At 37.5% G+C, this 25,871-nt stretch overlaps 1 protein-coding gene and 1 pseudogene across 1 annotated transcript in view; one reads left to right on the top strand and one right to left on the bottom strand.

Annotated features, from left to right (window-relative positions):
- The window catches only part of ZDHHC15 (zinc finger DHHC-type palmitoyltransferase 15), a 201,653-nt gene extending 176,013 nt beyond the window's left edge, over nucleotides 1–25,640 (bottom strand). The window contains exon 1 of the mRNA XM_044235924.1: nucleotides 25,236–25,640. Within this exon, the coding sequence (XP_044091859.1) occupies nucleotides 25,236–25,371 (136 nt within the window). The 5' untranslated portion in view covers nucleotides 25,372–25,640. The remainder of the gene's footprint in view (nucleotides 1–25,235) is intronic.
- On the top strand, nucleotides 4,287–4,660 carry LOC122897488 (annotated as a pseudogene).
- Nucleotides 25,641–25,871: the final 231 nt, after the last annotated feature.

The following is a 25,871-nucleotide window of genomic DNA, read 5'->3' as shown; positions in this document are numbered from 1 at the left end:
AGTTCTTCTATTTAGTATGTGATTTAAAAGATAAATCCAAACAAGAGCCCAGGACCTGATGGATTCCCTGGGGAATTCTACCAAACTTTCAAAGAAGAAATAACACCTATTCTACTGAAGATGTTTTAAAAAATTGAAGCAGAAGGAAAACTTCCTGACTCTTTCTATGAAGCCAGCATTACCCTGATCCCCAAACCAAGCAAAGACCCTACCAAAAAGGAGAATTTCAGACCAATATCCCTGATGAATATGGATGCTAAGATTCTCAACAAGATCCTAGCCAACAGGATCCAACAACACATTAAAAGATTATCCACTATGAGCAGGTGAGATTCATCCCTAGGTTACAAGGATGTTTTAGCATTCACAAATCCATCAATGTGATAGAATAAATCAGTAAGAGAAGAGAGAAGAACCACATGGTCCTCTCAATGGATCCAGAAAAAGCATTTGACAAAATCCAGCATCCGTTCCTGATTAAAATGCTTCAAAGTATAGGGATAGAGGGAACATTCCTGAACTTCATAAAATCTATCTATGAAAGACCCACAGCAAATATCATCCTCAATGGGAAAAAGCTTGCAGCCTTCCCAGTGAGATCAGGAACACAACAAGGATGCCCACTCTCACCACTCTTGTTCAACATAGTATGAGAAGTCCTAGCAACAGCAGACAACATAGAGAAATAAAAGGTATCCAAATTGGCAAGGAAGGAGTCAAACTCTCTCTCTTCGCAGATGACATGATTCTTTATATGGAAAACCCATAAGACTCCACCCCCAAACTACCAGAACTCATAGCAATTCAGTAACGTGCAGGATACAAAGTCAATGTACAGAAATCAGTGACTTTCTAATACACTAACAATGAAAATACAGAAAGGGAACTTAGAGAATCGATTCCATTTACTATAGCACCAAGAACCATAAGATACCTGGGAATAAACCTAACCAAAGAGGTAAAGGATCTGGACTCAAGGAACTACAGAACACTCATGAAAGAAATTGAAGAAGACACAGAAAGATGGAAGACCATTCCATGCTCTTGGATCGGAAGAATAAACATTGTTAAAATGTCTATACTGCCTAGAGCAATCTATACTTTGAATGCCATTCCAATCAAAATTCCACCGGTATTTTTCAAAGAGCTGGAGCAAATAATCCTAAAATTTGTACGGAATCAGAAGGGACCCCAAATCGCTAAGGAAATGTTCAAAAACAAAAATAAAACTGGCGGCAACATGTTACCTGATTTCAAGCTTTACTACAAAGCTGTGATCACCAAGACAGCATGGGACTGGCATAAAAACAGACACATAGAACAGTGGAACAGATTAGAGAGTCCAGATATGGACCCTCAACTCTATGGGCAAATAATCTTCCACAAAGCAGGAAAAAATATACAGTGGAAAAAAGTCTCTTCAGTAAATGGTGCTGGGAAAATTGGACAGCTATATGTAGAAGAATAAAACTCAATCATTCTCTTACACCATACCCAACGATAAACTCACAAAGGATAAAAGATTTCTCAATGTGAGACAGGAATCCATCATAATCCTAGAGGAGAACTTAGGCAGTAACCTCTTCAGTATCAGCCACAGCAACTTCTTTCAAGATATGTCTCCAAAGGCAAAGGAAACAAAAGTGAAAATGAACTTTTGGGACTTTATCAAGATCAAACCCTTCTTCACAGCAAAGGAAAGAGTCAACAAAACAAAGAGGCAACCCACGGAATGGGAGAAGATATTTGCAAATGACAGTACAGACAAAAGTTTGATATCCAGGATCTATAAAGAACTTCTCAAACTCAACACACACAAAACAGACAATCATATAAAAAAAGGGGCAGAAGACATGAACAGACAGTTCTCCAATAAAGACATACAAATGGCTATCAGACACATGAAAAAATGTTCATCATCACTAGCCATTAGGGAGATTCAAATTAAAACTACATTGAGATACCACCTTACACCAGTTAGAATGGCCAAAATTAGCAAGACAGGAAACAACATGTGTTAGAGAGGATGTGGAGAAAGGGTAACCCTCTTCCACTGTTGGTGGGAATGGAAGTTGGTGCAGCCAATTTGGATAACGGTGTGGATAATCTCTAAAAATAGAGATTCCCTATGACCCTGCAATTGCACTACTGGATATTTACCCCAAGGATACAGATGTAGTGAGAAGAAGGGCCGTCTGTACCCCAGTGTTTATAGCAGCAATGGCCATGGTCGCCAAACTGTGGAAAGAACCAAGATGCCCTTCAACGGATGAATGGATAAGGAAGATGTGGTCCATTTACACTATGGAGTATTATGCCTCCATCAGAAAGGATGAATACCCAACTTTTGTAGCAACATGGACGGGACTGGAAGAGATTATGCTGAGTGAAATATGTCAAGAAGAGAGAGTCAATTATCATATGGTTTCACTTATTTGTGGAGCATAAGAAATAACATAGAGGACATGGGGAGATGGAGAGGAGAAGCGAGTTGAGGGAAATTGGAAGGGGAGATGAACCATGGAAGACTATGGACTCTGAAAAACAACCTGAGGGTTTTGAAGGGGCGGTGGGTGGGAGGTTGGGGGAACCAGGTGTTGGGTATTGGGAAGGACATGTATTGCATGGAGCACTGGGTGTGGTGCAAAAACAATGAATACTGTTATCCTGAAAAGAAATTTTAAAAAATGATAAGATAAAAATAAAAATAAAAAGTAGCTAAATAACAGTGAAGTAAAATAGGCCATCACTACACATATATTAGAAAGACAAAACTCTAAAATACTGACAAGTCATATGCAGATAAGGATGCGGGGGAACTGGAAATCTCCCCCATTGCTGGTGGGAATGCAAAATGGTACAATTTAGAAGACAGCTTTTCAAACACATCCATGTAAATAAAAACTAAAAAAGATCTATGGTAGCTATATTAATATCAGACAAAAAAAACTTTAAATTAAAAATTGATACAAAGGATGGAGGAGAGAGGGAAGATGGCAGCGGGTAAGCGGACCCTAGGCTTGTCTTATCCTATGAACAAAAAAGAAAATTTACTTGAAGAAAGAAGAGTTGAAAACTTCCTTAATCTGATGAAGGGAACAGATGTCCACATCCAGGAAGCACAGAGAACGCCCATCAAAATCAACAATAGCAGGCCAACATCAAGACATATTATAATTACATTTTCAAAATACAGTTATAAAGAAAACATCTTAAAAGCAGCAAGACAGGGGCGCCTGGGTGGTTCAGTGGGTTAAGCCTCTGCCTTCAGCTCAGGTCATGGTCCCAGGGTCCTGGGATCGAGCCCCACATCGGGCTCTCTGCTTCACAGGGAGCCTGCTTCCTCCTCTCTCTCTGCCTGCCTCTCTGCCTACTTGTGAGCTCTGTCAAATAAATAAATAAAATCTTTTTTTTAAAAAAAAAGCAGCAAGACATAAGAACTCCTTAACTTAAAGGGAAGACCCATAAGGCTAGCTGGAGATTTCTCAACAGAAACTTGGCAAACCAGATGGGAGTGGGATGATAATTCAAAGTGCCAAATGGAAAAAATTTGCAGCCAACAATACTCTATCCACCAAGGCTGTTACTCAGAATAAATGAGAGATAAGGAGTTTCCCAGACAAGCAAAAACTAAAGGAGTTTGTGACCACTAAAGCAGTCCAGCAGAAGATATTAAAGGGGACTCTCTCAGGGCAAAGGAGAGACCAACAGCAACAAAGACAAGAAACAATTAAAAAAGAAGTAATGAAATGGAAATAAATATGTATCTATCAATAATTACTATGAATGTAAGTGAACCAAACACTCCAATCAAAAAACATAGGGTTGGTACCTGGGTGGTATAGTTGGTTGAGTGTCCAACTCATGGTTTCAGCTTGGGTCATAATCTTGGGGTCATGAGATTGAGCCCTGCATCGGGCTCCATGCTCAGTACAGAGTCTGCTTGGGATTCTCTCTCCCCTCTCCCTTTTCTCCTCCCCCCTACCAGTCTCTCTCACAAATAAATAAGTAAATCTTTTTAAAAATATATAGGGTGTCAGAATGAATAAAATACAAGACCTAGCTATATGCTGCCTATAATAGACTCATTTACTCGCCTGCAGATTGAAAATGAGGGGATGGAAATATATTTATTATGCATATGGACGTCAAAAGAAAGTGGAAGTGGCAATATTTGTTTTGGAAAAACTAGACTTTAAAGAAAGACCATAACACGAGATACAGAAGAGAGAAATAGAAGAAACATGGAGGGACAGCACTAATCTGGGGGCACAGCCTCTACTACCATGAGCCTCCTCAAAAAGTCCAAAACTGAGATGACCATGGAGGCACTGCAGGAGTGGCAGGAGGAAGAAGTAAGCATGGATCCACTCTCTGTGCTAATGCAGTAGTGAAGAACAACACTCTTCATGTGATCATGAATTGGAATAACAGTAAGAAGCTCCTGGGCCATGTGAAAGCCAGTGACAGGCACTGCAACATGGTGGCAGAGCATGTCAAAGAGCTATGGACCAAAGTCCCCAAGAGTGGCAAGGGGAAGCAGTAAAAGCCAGTAAATACAGACTGCTACATCTCAAAAATGTTCCTGACTGGGGACTTGGACTTCATGGTTCTGCAGAATCTCAACTGCAGGCAAGTAGGGGCCTCCTCCCCACCATAAGAATATCTTTGCTTATCCTACAAAGATCTGCCTTTGTAATGGGAATAAGAAAATCCTGTGTTTCCATTTATGTATGTCAATACATATATATATATTTTTTTATTTCATCTAGATATTTTGAAACCAGGTCACTTTATTAAGTTTATTTAGTTTCATAGTTTTCTAGTTGATTTTCTTAGATTTTTCCAAGATGGCAGATAGAGCAATAACAAATAATGAGTTTTTATCCTTCCCAATATGCAAGTCTCTTATTTCTTTTTCTTGGCTTATTACAATATCTAAAACATCCAGAACAATATAGCTCAAATATAACAATATAAATAAAAAAAGATAAGGTCCTGTGTTTCATCTAGTGGCAAACAAAAAGGGGATGATGTCATAATAAAGGGGACGCTCCAACAAGAATATCAAACCATGATAAATATTTATGCACCCAACATGGAAGCACCTGAATATACAAAACAATTAATAACAAACATAAAGAAACTTACTGACAGTAATACAATTAGAGTAGGGGACTTTAACAACCCACATATATTAATAGAAAGATCATTTAAACAGAAGATCAACAAGGAAACAATGGCTTTAAACCAAATGGTCTTAACAGATATATTCACAATATTCTATCCTCAAACAGTAAAACACACATTCTTTTAAAGACTCTATGGGATATTCTCCCATATAAATCATGTATTGGGTTACAAATAAGGCAGCAGCTAATACAAAGATTGAAATCATACTATGAATCTTTTCTAACCACAGTACTATGAAACTAGAAGTCAATCACAAGAAAAACTATGGAAATATCACAAACACATGGAGGCAACACAACATGCTACTAAACAATGGGTCAACCGGGAAATCAACTAAGGAATTAAAGAGTTTGTGGAAACAAATGAAAATGAGTACACAACAATCAAAACATCTGGGATGTAAAAAAGTGGTCCTAAGAGGGAAGTATATGGCAATACAGGCCTAAATCAAGAAGCAAGAAAAACCTGAAATCAACAACTTAACATCTCACCTATAGGAGGTAGAAAGAGCAAAAAATGAAGCTTAAATCTAGCAGAAGGAAGGACATAGTAAAGATTAGAGCAGAAATAAATGATACAGAAACTAAAAAAAAAAATCAACGAAATCAAGACCTGGTTCTTTGAAAAAAGCTAATACAATTAATAAGCCTCTAGTCAGATTTATCAAAAAAAGAGAAAGGACCCAAATGAATAAAATTACAAATGAGAGAAGAGAAAGAACAACCCACATCACAGAAATACAAACTGTTATAAGTAAATATTATGAAAAACCATATGCTAACAAATTAGACAACCTGGAAGGAATGGATAAATTCCTAGAAATATATAAACTGCTAAATCTGAAACAGCAGGAAACAGAAAACTTGAATGACTGATAACTAGCAAAGAAACAGAAATCAAAAAAATTCCCACAAACAAAACTCCAGGGCCAGATGGTTTCCAAGGGGAATTCTAACAAACGTTTAAAGAAGATGTAATATATATTCTTCAAAAACTATTCCAAGAAATAGAAAAGGAAGGAATACTTCCAAACTCATTCCATGAGGCCAACATTACCCTGATACCAAAACCAGATAAGGATTCCACTAAAGGCCAATATTATATATAATATATGACTATAGGCCAATATTGCCTATGAACATGTATACAAAATCTCTCAGCAAAATACTAGCAAATCAAATCCAAAGGTACATTAAACAGTCATTCAACATGATCAAGTGGGATTTATTTCTGGGCTGCAAGGGTGGTTCAATATTTACATATCAATCAACATGATACACCACATTAATAAAAGAAAGGATAAGAACCATAAGATCATTTCAATAGATGCAGAAAAAGCATCTGACAAAGTACAACATCCATTCATGATAAAAATACTCAACAAAGTAGGTTTAGTGGAAAGATATTTTAACATAAAAAGGCCATATATTGGGGCACCTGGGTGGCTCAGTGGGTTAAGCCTCTGCCTTCGGCTCGGGTCATGATCCCAGCATCCTGGGATCAAGCCCCGCATCGGGCTCTTTGCTCAGCGGGGAGCCTGCTTCCCCCTCTCTCTCTGCCTGCCTCACTGCCTGCTTGTGATCTCTGTCTGTCAAATAAATAAATAAAATCTTTAAAAAAAAAAGAAAGAATGGCCATATATGAAAAACCCACAGCTAATATGCTCGATGAGGAACACCTTAGAGCATTTCCTCTATAGTCAGGAAGAAAACAGGGATGTCAATTCTCACCACTATTGTTTAACAGAGTAGTGGAAGTCATAGCCACAGCAATCAGACAACAAAAATAAATAAAAGGTATCTAAATCAGCAAGGAAACAGTGAAACTTTCACTATTTTCAGATGACATAACACTCTATATAGAAAACCCAAAACATTCCACAAGAAAATTGCTAGAACTGATACACAAATTCAGCAAAATTGAATACCAAATCAACATACAGAAATCTGTTTCATTTCTATACAGTAGTAATGAAGGGGCAGAAAGAAAAATCAAAGAATCAATACCATTTAAAATTCTACCAAAAAACCATAAAATACCTAGGAATAAACTTGTCCAAGGAAGTAAAATACCTGTACTCTGAAAACTAGAAAACAATAATGAAAGAAATTGAAGATGACATAAAGAAATGGAAAGACAGTCCATGCTCATGGATTAGAAGAACAAATATTGTTAAAATGGCTATACTACCCAGAGCAATCAACACATTCAATGCAATCCCTATTAAAATACCAAAGATATTTATCACAGATGTACAGAAAATAATCTCAAAATTTGTAGAGAACCACAAAAGATCCTGAATAACCAAAGCAACCCTGACAAAGGAAATCAAAGCTGGAGGTATAACAATTCTGGACTTCAAGTTCTATTACAAGGCTGTAGTGATCAAAACAGTATGGCATTGGCACAAAAAACAGACACATAGATCAATGGAACAGAATAAAAATACCAGAAATGAACCTACATATCCATGGCCAGTTAATCTATGACCAAGCAGCAAAAGATATCCAATGGGAAAAAGTCCCTTCAACAAATAGTGCTGAGAAAACTGGACAGCAACATACAAAAGAATGAAACTGGACAACTTTCTCCCACCATTTACGAAAAGAAATTCAAAATGCATTAAAGATTAGGGCACCTGAGTGGCTCAGTTGGTTAAGCATCTGACTCTTGTTATGATCTCAGGGTCAGAAACTGAGCCCCATGTTGGGTTCCATGTTCAAGGTGGAGTCTGCTTAAGACTCTCTCTCTCCCTCTCTCTCTCTCTGCCCCCTCCCTGCTCTCTCTTTCTCTCTAATATAAATAAATCTTTTAAAAATTCATTAAAGATCTAAATGAAAAAACTGAAATCGTCAAAATCCTAGAAAGGGACACAAGCAGTAATGTCTTCAATATCGGCCATGGCAATTCCTTTCGAGATATGTCTCCTGGGGCAAGGAAAACAAAAGCAAAAATAAACTACCAGGACTTAATTAAGATAAAAAGCTTCTACATCATGAAGGAAATAATCAGCAAAATTAAAAGGCAACCTATGGAATGAGAGAAAATATTTGCTAACGACATATCTGATAAAGGGTTAATATCCAAAATATATAAAGAACTCAGGAAATTCAGCACCCAAAAACCAAATAATCTGATTTAAAAATGTGCAGAAAACATGAATAGACATTTTTCCAAAGAAGACATAGAGATGACCAACAGCCCCATGAAAAGATGCTCAATATCACTCATCATCAGGAAAATGCAAATCAAAACTACAATGAGATACCATTTCACACATTTCAGAATGACTAAAATCAAGGCAAGGGGAAAAAAAAGTAAAAATAAACTATTAGGACTTCAAAATAAAAAGCTTCTGCATAGTGAAGGCAACAATCCACAAAACTAAAAGGCAATCTGTGGAAGGGGAGAAGATATTTGCAAATGACATTTGTAATAAAAAGTATCCAACATATATAAAAATGTATAAAAAATCCAACACTGAAAAATAAATAATCCAATTAGAAAATGGGCAAAGAATATGAACAGAAATTTTTCCAAAGAAGACATCCAGATGGCCAACAAACACATGAAAAGATGCTTTACATCACTAATATTTTTTCAGGAAATTTTTCAGGAAATTTTTCCAAAGAAGACATCCAGATGGCCAACAAACACATGAAAAGATGCTTTACATCACTAATATATTTTCAGGAAAATTAAAATTAAAATAACAATGGTGTATGTCACACCTGTCAGAATGGCTAGAAGCAACAACACAAGGAACAACAGGTATTGCAAGGATGTGGAGAAACGGGAACCCTCTTGCACTGCTGGTAGAAATGCAAACTGGTGCACCCACTCTGGGAAACAGAAGGAGGTTCCTCAAAAATTTAAAATAGTACTACACAAAGATCCAACAGTTACACCATTAGGTGTTTACACCCAAAATACAAAATACTAATTCTAAGGGATATAGGCACACTGATGTTTACAGCAGCATTATCTAGAATAGGAAAATTATAGAAAAAGCCCAATTGTCCAGCAACTTATGAATGGATAAAGAAGATGTGGTGTGTAAATATACATAATGCAATAGTATTCAGCCATAAAAAGGAATGAAATTGTGACATTTGCAACAACATGGATGGCACTACAGAGTATTACAGTAAGCAAAATAAATTTGTCAGAGAAAGAGAAATACCATATGATTTCACACATATGTGGAATTTAAAAAACAAAACAAAAGAGCAAAGGGGAATAAAATATAGAGACAAACCAAGAAACAGCCTCTTAACTATAGAGAAGAAACTAAAGGTTACCAGAAGTGAAGTGGGAGGGGATGGGATAAATAGGTGATTGGGATGAGGAATGTAACATGTAACATAATTTAAGGGAACAGCAGATTGTATTAAAATTTTACCTTGAGACTAAAGAAAAACTAGAGAGAGGATCAGTAAGAAAATAGAGGACTTGAACAACATTATAAACCAATCAGTCTAACAGATACCTGAAAACACTGAACCCAACAACAGAAAAATACACATTCTTCTCAAATGTACATGGAACATTTTCCATTTTAAACCATATAATAGAATACAAAACAAATCTCAATAAATTTTAAAAGATTGAAATGATACAGTTTCTTTTATGACACAATGGAATTAAACTGGAAATGAATAATAGTAAAAACTATAAAATTTAAAATATGGGGAAATTAAACAATAAGCTCATTTTAAAATCTATATCTAATCAGCATATGAAGGTCTTCATATTTTGCTATATTTACTTCATGTATTCTTAATTTTTTTTATTTGAGTATGGTTGACACAATGTTTTATCAGTTGCAGGCATACATTGTGACTCAACAAGCATATGTTTTGCTAAAAAATATACTATTAAGCAATGGATCAAGGAATAAATGACAAGTGACAAAGAAAATACTTTGAGATGAATGACTATATTAACACAACATACCAAATCTAACAGGATATACAGTAAAAGCTGTACTCAAGAGGTAAATTTATGGCTTTATTTTTTTTCTAAAGATTTTATTTATTTACATGAGAGAGAGAGAGCACAGAGGGAGAGGGAGAAGCAGACCTCCGCTGAGCAGGAGCCTGATGCAAGGCTCAGTCCCAGTACCCTGGGTCATGATCTGTACCAAAGGCAGATGCTCAACCGAATGAGCCAGGTAGGTGCCCCAAATTTATGGCTTTAAATGCCTACATTATTAAAGAGCAAAAATATAAAATCAATCATCTTACTTTATACCTTAAGGAACTAAAAAAGAAGAGAAAACTAAATTCAAAGCTAGCAGAAGGAAGGATATAATGAAGACTTGAGAAAAACAAAATAGAGAACTCAAAAACAATAGAATCAATGAAACTGAAAGTTGGGACCTTGAAAAAAATCAACAGAATTGACAAACCTTCAACTAGCCAGGTTGGGAGAGAGGACTCGAGTTACTAATATCAGAAATACAGTGGAGATAGTAATAGAGAAGTTACATAAATAGAAAGGGTTATAATAGAATAGGATCAATTATGCATGAACAAATTGGGTAACCTAAATGAAATGGACAAATTCCTGAAAACACAGAAACTACCAAAACTGAGTTAAGAAGAAAGAAAATCTGAGCAGACACAAAAAGTAAAAAGATTGAATCAATAATCAAAAACCTCCCAACCAAAAAAAAAAATCTAAGACCAGATAGATTCAGTGGTAAATTGTCCAAATACTTAAAGAAGAATAAACATCCATCCTTCTCAAACTGTTAAAAAAAAATCAGAGACAGAACACTTCCTAGCTTACTCTATAATGCCAGCATTACCCTTATACCTGTGGTGGATAAAGATATCACAAGAAAAGGAAACAACTTACAAACATCTCATGAATATACAGATGTAACACTACTGAAAAATTACCAGCAAACCAAATTCAGCGGCTTATTAGAGGACTATACATCATGGTCAAGTGAGATGTATCCAAGAAATGTAAGTCTACTTCAACATATGAAAATCAATCATGTAATACCCTACATTAAGAGAATAAAGGAAAAAAATACAATCATCTCCATTGATGCTAGAAAAGTATTTGACAAGATACCACATACTTTTATGGATAAAAAATAGTCAAGAAACTAGGAATAATGAACGAGGTTTTCTTTTTCTCCACATCCTTGGCAATGCTTGTTGTTTCTTCTGTTTTTGATTTTAGCTATTCTGACAGGTGTGGGGTAATATCTCATTGTGGTTTTGATTTGCATTTCCCTAATGATGAGTCATGTTGACCATTTTTCAGGTGTCTGTTGGCCATGTGGATGTCTTCTTTGGAGAAATGTCTCCTCATGTCTTCTGCCCGTTTTTTAAATGGATTGTTTAGTGGGTGTTGAGTTGTATCAGTTCTTTATATGTTTTGGATACTAATCTTTTATCAGATATGTCATTTGAAAATATCTTCTCCCATTTAGTAGGTTGCCTTTTAGTTTTGTTGGTTGTTTTCTTTGCTGTACAGAAGCTTTTTATTTTGACATAGTCCCATAGCATAATTTTGCTTTTATTTCTATTGCCTCAGGAGACAGATCTAAAAAAATGTTGCCATGGTTGATGTCAGAGAAATTATTGGTTGTGTTCTCTTCTAGGATTTTTATGGCTTCAGGCCTCACATTTAGGCTTTTCTTTTTCTCTTATTTTCTTTCATTGTGTTATGTTAGTCACTGTAGTACATCATTAGTTTTTCATATAGTGTTCCATGATTCATTGTTTGCGTATAACACCCAGTGCTCCATGCAATACATGCACTCCTTAATACCCATCACTGGGCTAACCCATCCCCCTACCCCCCCTCTAAAAGACTCAGTTTGTTTCCCAGCATCCATAGTCTCTCATGGTTCATCTCCCTCTCTGATTCCCCCCACTTCATTTTCCCCTTCCTTCTCCTAATGTCCTCCATGCTATTCCTTATGTTCCACATATGATAATTGGCTCTCTCTGCTTGACTTATTTCACTTAGTATAATCCACTCCAGTTCCATCCATGTTGATACAAATGGTGGGTATTCATCCTTTCTGAAGGTTGAGTAATATTCCATTGTAGATATGGACCACATCTTCTTTACCCATTAGTCTGTTGAAGGGCATCTTGGCTCCTTCTGCAATTTGGCTATTGTGGACATTGCTACTGTGAACATTGGGGTGCATATGGCCCTTCTTTTCACTACATCTGTATCTTTGGGGTAAATACCTAGTAGTGCAATTGCTGGGTTATAGGGTAGCTTTATTTAACATCTTGAGGAAACTCCATGCTGTTTTCCAGATTGGCTACACCAGCTTGCATTCCCACAAACAGTGTAAGAGGGTTCCCCTTTCTCCATATCTTCACCAATATTAATTATTTCCTGTTTTGTTAATTTTGGCCATTCTGTGTAAGGTGGTATCTCGTGGTTTTGATTTGAATCTCCCTGATGGCTAGTATGTTGATCATTTTTTCATGTGTCTGTTAGCTATTTGTATGTCTTTTTTGGAGAAATGTCTGTTCATGTCTTCTATCCATTTTTTTTACTGGGTTATTAGTTTTTTGAGTATTGAGTTTGAGAAGTTCTTTATAGATCTTGGATATCAGCCCTTTGTAATGTCATTTGCAAATATCCTCTCCCATTCCATGGGCTGCCTCTTAGTTTTGTTGACTGTTTACTTTGGTGTAATGAAGCTTTTTATGTTGAAGTCCTTTTAAGACATGTCTCCAAAGGCAATGAAACAAAAACATTTAGGCCTTTAATCTAGTATGGAAGTTCTTCAAAAAGTTTAAAATAGAACTACGCTGTGATCCAGTAAGCACACTACTGGATATTGCCAGCAAAAATGCAAAAACACTAATCCAAAAAGATACATGCATTCCTATGTTTATTGCAGCATTATTTAAAATAGCCAAACTATGGAAGCAGCCTAAGTGTTCATCAATAGTCGAATAGCTAAAGATATGGTATATATTTGTTCAATGGAATATTATTCAGCCATAAATAAGAATTAAATATTGCCATTTGCAACAAAATGGACAGAGGTAGAGAATATAATGCTAAGCAAAACAAGTAAGAGATAGACAACAAATACCTTATGATTTCATTCATAGGTAGAATGTAAGAAACAGAGCTAGCAAGCACTGGAAAAAGAGAGAGAGAGAAACCAAGAAACTTGACTCTTAACTAAAGATAACAAACTGATGGTTACCAGATGGTAGGCTGGGAGGAGAAATGGGTGAAATAGGTGATGGGGATTAAGGAGTGCAAGTGTGATGATGAGCATGGAGTAATGTACAGAATTATTGAATTGCTATATTGTATACCTGAAACTAATATAACATTTCATGTTAACTATACTAGAAATAAATTTGTTTTTGAAAAATGAAATTAGGAATAGAAGTGAAGTTTCTTAACTTGATAAAGGGCATTTATGAAAAACACACAGCTAACAGTATACTCAATGAAAAAAGACTAAAAAGTTTTTGCTTCAGATAAGAAACAAGGAAAGGATACCTGTTTTTACCACTTCTGTTCATGTTGTACTTCAAGTTTTAGGCAGTGCAATAAGACCAAGAAAAAGAAAAAAAAAACAAATTGGAAAGAAGGAATGAAATTATTTCTATTTGTAGATGATGTGATCCTACTGTATAAATAATTCTAAGGAACAACTGAAAAACCTCTTAGAGCTAATAAGCAAATTCAGTGAAATTACAGAATATAAGATCAAGAGTACATAGTTTTATTTCTGTGCAATAGCAAAGAAAAATCAGAAAAGGAAATTTTTAAAAAGATTCTGAATTGAGATCCCAGGAGTTAAGATGGCAGAGGAATAAGGAAACTTAATTTCACCTGGTCCCTGTAATTCAGCTAGGTAGTTACTAAATCATTCTGAACAAATGTAAAATAAATCAGGTATCTGAGAACAGAATTTTTGTAATTCTACAAATAGAAAAGTGACCACTTTTTGGAAGGTAGGAGGTCTGGAGCTATGAATCTGGGGTGATACATCTGAAGATAGGGAAGAGGGGCAGGAGCTAGCTTAAAGAAACCACTACAAAGTATTTGAGCAGTGGAGTGCAAAATCAGAACTTTTAGAAGTCTGCTACAGTGTGGAGCATCCATGGCTTAAAGGTGAGCAGCTGGTGAAGCAGGGCAGAATCTCAGGTGGGACAGTATGGTATCATGATCCCTGGGATCACAAGAACAGGGGTGACTGAATGTGGCAGTTTCCAGGCTTCAGAGTGGGGAAACCAGTTGAAAATGGAGGGTCTAGGCACCATCTTTCTGCTCAGTGTTGCCATAAGCTGCAAACTGCTACAAGGTCAAGAAGCTATTCTCCAGGCAGAGGCCCAGCAAAAGGCAGAAGTGCAGTGAGACTCCCCTTCCTCCCCCAGGAGGAATGGTGTGGGTTCACACCACAGGAGTCCATAAAGTTCGAAGACTAGAAACTGTGACATGTGCCTGAGATAAAAATGCCCAGTCACAGGCTGGGTGAACACAGAGTTCAAGCAGAAACCAGGGAGATAAGAGAGATTGACTGCTTATCTGTGAGGGCTCACTGAAGAGTCAGGTAGCAATATTTAAGCTCCAGGGCTAGAGGTCTGGGTGCTGCCATTTTAATCTCCCCCTTTGGTGCTGAAAGCCCTCAGGGAGGAAAACAGCACCGCATAGTACAATCTGCAGCCCCTTACACCAAGCCCACCCTCTGGCAAGGGGAACGCAATTCTACCTGGGCATGTACGTCTAAGAATCAGTGTAACAGGTCCCTCCCCCTACAAGAACAGTAGGAACAATTCACTGGCATGAAGTTTACTGATCACAGAGAATGGCAATCCTTCAGTACCTGGGGGAAACAGAATATAGCATTCATTTTTTATTACTTTTATTACTTTTATTACTATACTATTATTCTTATATATATTTAGCATATATACATATACACTATTATTATTACTATATATACTATTATTACTATTATCTTATGTCTTTTAGTTTTATTTTTCCAGCTATTTTCTTATTTTTTAAATTCTTTTTTCATGTTTATCTTAACATTATATGTATATATATATAAAATTTTTGGTTTCCTTCATTGTATTTTACTGTGTTTTTGTATATATAGGTTTTTCTCTCTTTTCTACTTTGAGGTCTAGTTTCCTTTATCAAACAAACCAAAATCCCCCAGGATCTAGTTTGTCTTGTTTTGCTTTACTTCTTTTTTGGCTTTTTTATTATTTTGATCTGGTTCCATTTTCTTCTGGTTAGTTTTGTTTGTATTTTTCTGGTGTTGTTATTAATTTTGCTTTTTTTCTCTCTTTCTTTTATTCATTTCTGGACATAATGATGAGATGGAGAAACTCAACCCAAAAGAAAGAACAGGTAGAAGTACTCACTTCTGGAAATTTACTCAATATGGTTATAAGTAAGACATCAGAACTAGAAATCAGAACAAAAATTATAAAGACACTAGCTGGGATGGAAAAAAGCACAGAAGACAGTAGAAAATCCCTCACTGTAGAAATAAAATCTAATCAGGTTGAAATTAAAAATGCAATTCCTGAGGTGCAGTAAAAAATGGAGGCTCTAACAGCTAGTATAAATGAGACAGAAGACAGAGTCAGGGATATAGAAGTCAGGGATATATAAAACAAGGAAGCTGAGAAAAGAGAGAAACACAGCTATTAGAACATGAAGGGAGAATGAGAGAAATCGAGATACCATAAAGCAAAATAATATTCAAATAATAAGGGTCCCAGAAGATGAAGGGGGGCAGAAGGGATAACTGAGAACTTCCCTAATCTGGGGAAGGAAACAGGCATTCAAGTCCAGGAGGCATACTGAACCCCCCTCAAAAATCAATAAAAATAGGTCAACACCTTGACATACAATAGTGAAACTTGAATATTTCAGAAGTAAAGAGAAAATCCTGAAAGCAGCTCTGGAAAAAAATCCTTAACCGACAAGGGTAAAAAGATAAAGCTGGAAGCAAACCTGTCCAAAGAGACCTGCCAGGCCAGGAAGGACTGGCTAAGTGGGAAAACTATGCAGCCAAGAATACTTTATCCAGCAAGCCTGTCATTCAGAATAGGAGAGATAGTTTCTGGGAAAAACAAAACTAAAGGAATTTGTGAACACTAAACCAGCCCTGTAAGAAATATTAGAGGAGATCCTTTGAGCAGAGAGAGAGTCCAAAAGTAACAAAGACCAGAAAGGAACAGATACAATCTACAGAAACAGCTTTACAGGTCATAAAATGACAGTAAATTCATATCTTTCAATAATTACTATGAATGAATATGGACAAAAAGCTCTAATCAAAAAACAGAGGGTATCAGATTGGATTGAAAAACAAGACCCATCGAAATGCATTGTATAAGAGACTCATTTTTATAACCAAAGACACTTTCAGATTGAAAGTAATGGGGTAGAGAACAATTTATTATTCAAATGGACATCAAAAGAAAGCTAGAGTAGCCATACTTATATCAGACAAACTAGATTTCAAACCAAAGACTGAAATAGGGAATTAAGAAAGACACTATATCATAATAAAAGGGTCTATCCAACAAGATCTAAGAATTTTAAATAGTTATGTCCCTAACTAGGGAGCAACCAACTGTATAAACCAATTAATAACAAAATTTTAAAAAATACTTTGATAATAATACAATCCTAGTAGTGGATTTTAACACCCCACTCACAGCAATGGACAAATTATCTAAGCAGAAGATCAACAGGGAAACAAGGGCTTTAAATGACACACTGGACCAGATAGACTTTACAGATATAGTCAGAGCATTTCATCCTAAAACAACAGAATACATATTCTTTTCCAGTGCACATGAAATATCCTACAGAATAGATCACAAATCAGATGTCAACTGGTACAAAAAGACTGAGATCATACCATGCATATTTTCAGACCACAGTGCTTTAAAACTTGAACTTAATCACATGAGAAAAATTGGAAAGAACAAAACCACATGGAGGTTAAGGAGCATGCTAGTAAAGAATGAATGGGTCAACCAGGGATATAAGAACAATTAAAAAAATACATGTATACAAATGAAAATGAAAACAAGATAGTTCAGAACCTTTGGGATACAGCAAAGGTGGTCCTAAGCAGGAAATAAATAGCTATAAAGGCCCTTCTCAAAAAACAAGAAAAGTCTCAAATATACAACATAAACTTATACAAAAAGGAGCTGGAAAAAGAACAGCAAATAAAGCCAAAATCCAGGTGGAAAAGAGAAATAACAAAGATTAGAGCAGAAATCAATGATACAGAAAGAAAAAAAAAGAACAGATCAAAGAAACTAGGAGCTAGTTCTTTCAAATTAATAAGATAGATAAACCCTTAGCCAAATTTATCAAAAAGAAAAGTGAAAGGACCCAAATGAATAAAATCAAGAGGAGAAATCACAACCAACACTGAAGAAATACAACTGTAAGAGAATATTATGAGCAATTATATGACAACAAATTAGGCAATCTGGAAAAAATGGACGCATTCCTACAAACATATAAATTATCAAAACTTAAACAGAAAGATATAGAAAACCTGAACAGACTCCTAATCAGCTATGAAATTAAAACAGTAGGGGGCGCCTGGGTGGCTCAGTGGGTTAAGCCTCTGCCTTCTGCTCAGGTAATGATCTCAGGGTCCTGGGATCAAGTCCTACATTGGGCTCTCTGCTCAGCAGGGAGACTGCTCCCCCCCCACCCGGCCTCTCTGCCTCTCTGCCTACTTGTGATCTTTCTCTCTGTCAAATAAATAAATAAAATCTTTTAAAAAAAAGAAATTGAAACAGTAATCAAAAATCACCCAATAAACAAGAGTCCAGGGCCAGATGGCCTCCCAGGGGAATTCTACAAAACATTTAAAGAAGAATTAATACCTTTTCTTCTGAAGCTGTTTCAAAAAAAAGAAAAAAAGGAAAATTTCTATAAGAGAAGCATTACCTTGATCCCCAAACCAAAAAAGGACCCCAGCAAAAAGGAGATTTACAAGCAATATCCCTGATGAACATGGATGTAAAAATTCTTACAAAGATACTAGCTAACAGGATCCAATAGTACACTAAAAGGATTACTCACCACCACCAAATAGGATCTACTCCTGGGCTGCAGAGGTGGTTCACTATTCACAAATCCGTAAGTGTGATACACCACATTAACAAAAGAAAGGACAAGACCATTATAATCCTCTCAATAGATGCAGAAAAAACATTTGACAAAATACAGAATCCTTTCTTGATAAAAAAAAAAAAACCCTCTGTAGTGTACGGATTGAAGGAGCATAACTCAATATCATAAAAACCATATATGGAAAACCCACTGTGAATATCATCCTCAATGGGGAAAAACTGAAAATTTTGTCTTAAGGTCAGGAATATGACAAGGATGTTCACTCTCACCACTGCTGTTCAACACAGTACTGGAAGGCCTAGCCTTAGCAATCATATAACAAAAAGAAATTAAAGGCATCTAAATTGGCAAAGAAGAAGCCAAACCTTCTCTCTTCCCAGACTACATGATGCTCTATGCAGAAAACCAAGAAGACTCCACCCAAAAATTTCTAGAACTGATACAGAAATTCCACAAATTGGTAAGGCATAAAACCAATGCACAGAAGTCAGTTGCATTTCTATATAATGACAATAAGGCAGAAGAAAGAGAAATCAAGGAATTGATCCCATTTACAATTGCACCAAAACCCCTTAGATATCTAGGAATAAACATAACTGAAAAGGTAAATGATCTGTACTCTGAAAACTATGGAATAATTATGAAAGAAATTGAGGAAGTCACAAAGAAATAGAAAAACATTCCATGCTCCTGGATTGGAAGAATAATGTTAAAATGTCTATACGACCCAAAACAAATCATCCATTCAATGGATGAAATGGAATGATTCCAATGGATGGAATGATGGAAAATACCGTCAGCATTTTTCACAGACCTGGAAAAAAACAATCTTAAAAGTTGTACAGAAATAGAAAAGACCCCAAATAGCTAGAAGAATGTCGAAAAAGAAAATCAAAATTTGAAGCATCACAATTCCAGACTTCAGGTTGTATTTACAAAGCTGTAATCATCAAGACAGTATAATACTAGCACAAAAACAGACATAGATGAATGAAAGAATCCAGATATGGACCCTCAACCCTATGTTCAATTAATCTTTGACAAAGCAGGAGAGAATAACTGAGGAAAAAAGACAGTCTCTTCAACAAACAGTGTTGGGGAAAATTGGACAGCCACATGCAGAAGAATGAAACTGGACCATTTCCTTCCACCACACATAAAAATAGACTCAACATGGATGAATGTCCTAAATGTGAGACAGCAATCCATCAAAATCCTAGAGGAGAGCACAGGCAGCAACCTCTTCAACCTCTGCAGCAGCAGCTTCTTGCTAGACATGTCTCCAAAGGCAAGGGAACGAAAAGACAAAAATGAACTTCGGGACTTCAAAAATCAAAAGCTTTCACACAGCAAAGGAAACAGTCAACAAAACCAAAAGACAACCAACAGAATGGGACAAAATATTTGCAAGTGACATATCAGATCAAGGACTAGTACCCAAAATCTATAACAAACATCAAACTCAACAACCAAAGAACAAATAATCCAGTCAAGAAATGGGCTGAAGACATGAACAGACATTTCTCCCAAGAAGACATACAAATGGCTAACAGACACATGAAAAAATGCTCAATATCCCTTGGCATCAGGGAAATACAAATCAAAACCACAATGAGACGTCACCTCACACCAGTCAGAAAGGCTAAAATTTTTAAAAAGTCAGGAAATGACAGATGTTGGTAAGGATGTGAAAAAAGGGAAGCTTCCTACACTGTTGGTAGGAATGCAAGTTGGAGCAGCCACTTTGGAAAAGAGTACAGAGGTTCCTCAAGAAGTTTAAAATAGAGCTACCCTATGACCCAGCAATTGCACTACTGGTTATTTAGTCCAAAGATACAAATATACTGATCCCAAGGGGCATTTGCACCCCAATGTTTATAGCATCATTGTCCATAATAGCCAAATAGGAAAGAGCCCAGATGTCCACTGACAGATGAATGGATAAAGTAGATGTGGTGTGTGTGTGTGTGTGTGTGTGTGTATGCATACATATGTATACATACACACACACACACACACTTATATATGTGTATATATATACATATATACATACATGCAATGGAATATTAGGCAGCCATCAAAAAGAATGGAATCTTGCTATTTGCAATGACATGGATAGAACTAGAGGGTATTATGCTAAGCAAAAGAAGTCAGTCAGAGAAAGACAATTATCATATGATCTCTCTGGTATGTGGACTTTAAGAAACAAAATGGGATCATAGGGGAAGATAGAAAAAAATAAAAAATAAAAGAAGACAAAACCAGAGAGGGAGACAAATCATAGGAGACTCTTAAGGATAGGAAACAAAAGCATTGCTGAAGGGATAGGGGATGCACAGATGGGGTAACTGGGTGATGGAAATTAAGGAGGACATGTGATGTAATGAGCACTGGGTATTATATAAGACTGATGAGTCTGTAACTCTGAAACCAATAATATATGTTATGTTAATTAATTGAATTTAAATAAAAAATGTTTAAAAATGGGCAAAAGACATTATCAGACATTGTTCAAAGAAGATATACAGATGCATCATATTCTTTAACTCTCACAACAATGCTCTAAATGGCATATAGTAGATGCTAAGGAAATACTTGTGGTATAAATGAACAACCATATAAGGAAGGAACCATGTGAGGCAACCTTGGTTGAGAAAGAGTAGGCAAATTGCTGCAGATCTCCTAGTTAGTAAGTGGCAGAATTCAAACTTTAAAAGACAAAAATACCACTTTTGGCTTGAGTTCTAACCTGAAATTACAGATAAAGACATCAGGTTCTATTTCTAGAAAGAAGGTCCTTAATATTACTTTTTGAGTCATATTGAAATTTAAACTGTTAATTTGGTTCTGTTGTTTTGATTTTAAAAAACAGCCTTGACACCCAATTCCCCACTATTTCTTAAACAAGTGACTTAGGAAGATTTGATTTAACCTCTCTGAAACCAAGGTTTCAGAAAATTGTAAAATGAAGATGACAGAAAATGAAGGTGGGGCCAGAATTTGAAGTGAAGGCTACCTTACTCTCCTGGTTTTTAAATAATGGTAACTGATGCAAAATGTTAAGAAAACACTGTGCAGACCAAATAAAATACATCTGCAGGCGACATTTGGCCCATTAGTCGCAAGTTTTGCCTTCTGTATTTGTTTTTTTTTTAAGATTTTATTTATTTATTTGACACAGAGAGGGAGAGCACAAGTAGGTAGGGGGAGGGGGGAAGCAGGCTCCCCACTGAGCAGAGAGCCCGATTTGGGGCTCAATCCGAGGACCCTGAGACCATTACCTGAGCCAAAGACAGAGGCTTAACCCACTGAGCCACCCAGGCACCCTGCCTTCTCTATTTGTTAAGAGAAGGCAGAGAGTTAGGAAACTATAGTGGTTAAAGCATGGACTATGGAACCATATTGCCTGGGTTGCCACCCAAGTTGGGCCATTTACTAGCTCTATGACCCTAGGCAACCTTTTTCATCTGTCTGTACCTTAGTTTTCTTGTCTTTAAAATGGGAATGTACCTTAGAAGGTCGTTATGAGAATTGAGTTTGTGTGTGTCGGCGGGTGGGGGGGAGGGGGAGGCATGGGCGGGTGTACGTGCACAGGCACCATTTAAAACAGCACCTGGCATATAACAACTGATCTGCAAATATGTTAAATAAAGCAAAATTTAAAAGCTCTAAGCTTCCTTTAACTATTTTCACTAATTCCAGGTTGATATTTGCCTGAGTTTGCACATCTATAAAATGGGGACAATAAAGGTACCTACTTTGTATGGTTATTGTCAGGACTAAGTAATTTAATATAGACAGAATTAAGATAGCTACAGTATTTACATTGTCTAGAACAGATTAAGCACTATGTAATTGTCAGCCATTACTATTATTAATTTTTAAAATGAATGCTTGGCTAAGCTCATGTAAGTCAGTACTGCAAAACTTTAAAATATGCTTAGCAGTGTTTACAAGATGGCACTGATCCTAAGAAGCAAAGAGAAAGTATAATACTGGAGCTGAAATTTTACCCCAGTAGTCAATCATTCAAACAAGCTAAGTGGTGAAGTCTGAAAACAGTAAAACTTCCCAATCATTGCATAGCCCACTTAATACTCAACAATAAAGCTGAGGTTTATTGTTGAGGTAAAGTTTGAAATAAACTTTGAGATAAAAAGAAAAAAGCCTAAATTTGCATCTATAAAGGCAACTAATTGAATTTATTTTTTAACATCTCAGTACATTTTCTTTCTTTTTTTAAAAGATTTTATTTATTTATTTGACAGACAGAAATCACAAGTAGGCAGAGAGGTAGGCAGAGAGAGAGAAGAGGAAGCAGGCTCCCTGCCGAGCAGAGAGCCCAATGCAGGGCTCGATCCCAGGACTCAATCCCAGGACCCTGGGATCATGACCTGAGCCAAAGGCAGAGGCTTTAACCCACTGAGCCACCCAGGTGCCCCTCAGTACATTTTCAGTAATAAATCTAAGAAGGAGAGATAGAAAATTCAAACTCCCATGCACAGTTAGAAGAAATTTTTTTTAAAGATTTTATTTATTTATTTGACAGAGAGAAATCACAAGTAGACGGAGAGGCAGGCAGAGAGAGAGAGAGAGGGAAGCAGGCTCTTCGCCGAGCAGAGAGCCCGATGCGGCACTCGATCCCAGGACCCCGAGATCATGACCTGAGCTGAAGGCAGTGGCCCAACCCACTGAGCCACCCAGGTGCCCCTAGAAGAAATTTTTATACTGGGAAACACAGTTATTTCCTGGCTCCCTACTTAATCTCCACCTACCTGGAGTAAACTATTATTTTGTCAAATATGTAAGAGAAGGAAGTTGTAAGAAGGGTCAGGTCCTGGGGTTGGATAAAACAACACCCTAATCATAATTTTTAAGATGTTAAGAGCCTAGTATAAAGAAATAAAGATATTGTGGAAGGACTTGACAGTGCATAGATGACAAATGGGACAAATAAGATTCCTAGTGTGAGGGAACCAGAAATATGTTGGAACTTCATACTGAATGAATGGGGATCATTGCAGGACACAAGTTGTGAAGTTAGAAGTTGTATTTCTTACACTGAATTGACAATAACTATTAGTGAATCTCCTTTGAGAAGAGATGGAAATTCTTCAGTGGGAGAGGATAGAGGCAAGGGGAGATCTCACTTGAGCAAAAGAGAAGGTCCTCTGTGAGGAGACAGGATATAATATAAAAACTCCAGGGCACCTGGGTGGCTCAGTTGGTTGAGCAGCTGCCTTAGGCTCAGGTCATGATCCTGGACTTCCAGGATCGAGTCCCGCATCGGGCTCCCAGCATCTTGGGGAGTCTGCTTCTCCCTCTGACCTTCTGCTCTCTCATGTTCTCTCTCACTCATTCTCTCTCAAATAAATAAATAAAATCTTTTAAAAAAAACTCCATTGTGAATTTGTAAGAACACCATAAAACCTTTAGTGATAAGGATAGGTGACTGGGGTGATACAACAGGGGAATATACAGGATAGGATGTTGTGGTTAAGTGTCAGGAAATACTGTGGAATTCTAAGTTTGAAAGCACAAGATATGATGTGGAAACCATTTTCTAGATAGGGGGATGGAACGCTCTATAATGTGACAGGACAGGGTACAAGAGGAGATTCTAGATTTATAAAAGGGATGGTCTAATAAAACAGGACAAGACATGAGGCTCCCATGGACTGGGAAGGATATATTAGAAATTCCAGTAGAAAAGGGTGGTGTTTTCCTAGTTTGAGAAGACAGGGGAAAGACAACCCTAGAGGGAAATAAGATAAAATAATAATAATAATTTAGAGAAAGATGATGGCAAAATATGGGGCTAACAATAAAAGAGAACTGCAGGAGGTGGGGAGTAGTTTTCAAGAAAGATAACAAGGGAGGGAGTATCATTAGAAAAGTAGTGGCCCTTGGGGGACTGTATGAGATGTTGTGGAAAGTCTTATGGGAGAGTAAAGAGGACACTAATATGAGAAAAGAGTGGACAGGCGTGACTATATGGTGATAAAAGCAGGGTGCCTAGTATGAGATGTGAGAAAATAATGTGAGGACCCTAATGGAAAAGAGTGAATGCTCCTCAAAACAGGAGAGCAGAAGACTAAAAGGAACCCCTTTTATTCTGAAAAAATCAGGGGCTTTAATGTGAGAGGACAGGACAAGATGTATTGTAGGACTCTCATTCCACTGGAGAAGATGACAAAATGGTAAAACCCTCAGGGAAAGAGAATAAAAGGGCCATTTTCATTTTGTGAAAAGGAGAGACCCAGTGGGATAAAACAAGGCATACTGTGGGGTCTTAAGTGGGAGAAGCTGTGAAGCACTTCAGCCAGTGTGAGAGGATCATGGAAAAAGGATGAATTCCAGTGTTGGAAAAAAGAGTGCTAGTAAGAGAGTACAGGAAATGTTTTGGGCTTCCTTACTAGGAAGGAATGCGAAAATGTGGGGCTCCTAGTTGGATACTTTGGTGGGATTCATAGTGCAAGCAGTTTAACGATACAGGGTGTTTTTTCTCACTTCTGTAGGGTGGGAGCCCCCAGAACGAGAACACCAGGCACAAGTGGTTGTCCTGTATGAGAAAAGGGGGCTCTAGTGGAAAGTGCCAGGAGATTCTTGTGGGTATGACCAGGGAATAAGGGAAAAAACCCTCAGTGGGAAGCGATGGCAACATGCTAGGACACTCGTGGGAAGACTGTGAAGAAATACTGTGAGAGGTCAAGGCTGAAGACGAGGAGTTCTCCCGAGAGCTAAGAACAAACAATCCCCTCCCCTCAAAAAAAAAAAAAAAAAAAAGCCCTGCTGCGTGAGGGCAAAGAACACGGGGAGGGAGACGCCAGTGTGAAGGGTACAACAGACAATTATGCTGGAGCATAATTTCCCCACCGTAGGTGCCCAGCTCCACTTACCTAGGCAGAGTTCAAAGACGTAGGCGTAGTAGGACCAAAGCACAACGAGGACAATAACGAGCACTGGCACCCATGAAAGTACTCGGCGGCAGCACCGTAGCCCCCCGGACAGAGCCATCTTCCAGCTCCGCCTCATCTTTGGATCGAAGATCGACCGAGCAGGCCTGCCAGCGCTGAGTCTGAACTGCCCGGCAGGGAGCTGGGAGGCAGGAAGGCACGCTGTGCGGCGCTCCACTGCCTAGCCTGGCGGGAACCGTCTCAAGGAGCAGATACCACCTGTAAGGCTGCGGGGCAGAGCGCGCCCTGCCTGGCACGATGGGCGTGAGTCTTGGCGAGGAGGAACTGGCCTTGTTGGAGCGGAAGGTGATCCGCCAGGCAGTCGAGGTTGGGCACGCTAGGAGGGAATGCAGCCCCTCCCCTTTCCTCCTCTTCCACACCCTTGGACCGCGCTACAGGCAGAGCTAGACCTCTGCAAAACGGTGAAGCGCAAGAAATTTGGGTCCGCCCATCCGCTTTTACTGCACTGCGTCCCCCCACCCCCCATCTCCTTTCTGATCTCTTTCTGGTTTTGTTGTTGTTGTTGTTGGGTTTTGTTGTTGTTGTTTTTGTTTGTTTGTTTGTTTTGTTTTTGGTCTC

The sequence above is a fragment of the Neovison vison genome, chromosome X, assembly GCF_020171115.1.
Source record: "Neovison vison isolate M4711 chromosome X, ASM_NN_V1, whole genome shotgun sequence".
Classification (NCBI taxonomy): Eukaryota; Metazoa; Chordata; class Mammalia; order Carnivora; family Mustelidae; genus Neogale; species Neogale vison.
This window is presented reverse-complemented; position numbering and strand designations above follow the sequence as displayed.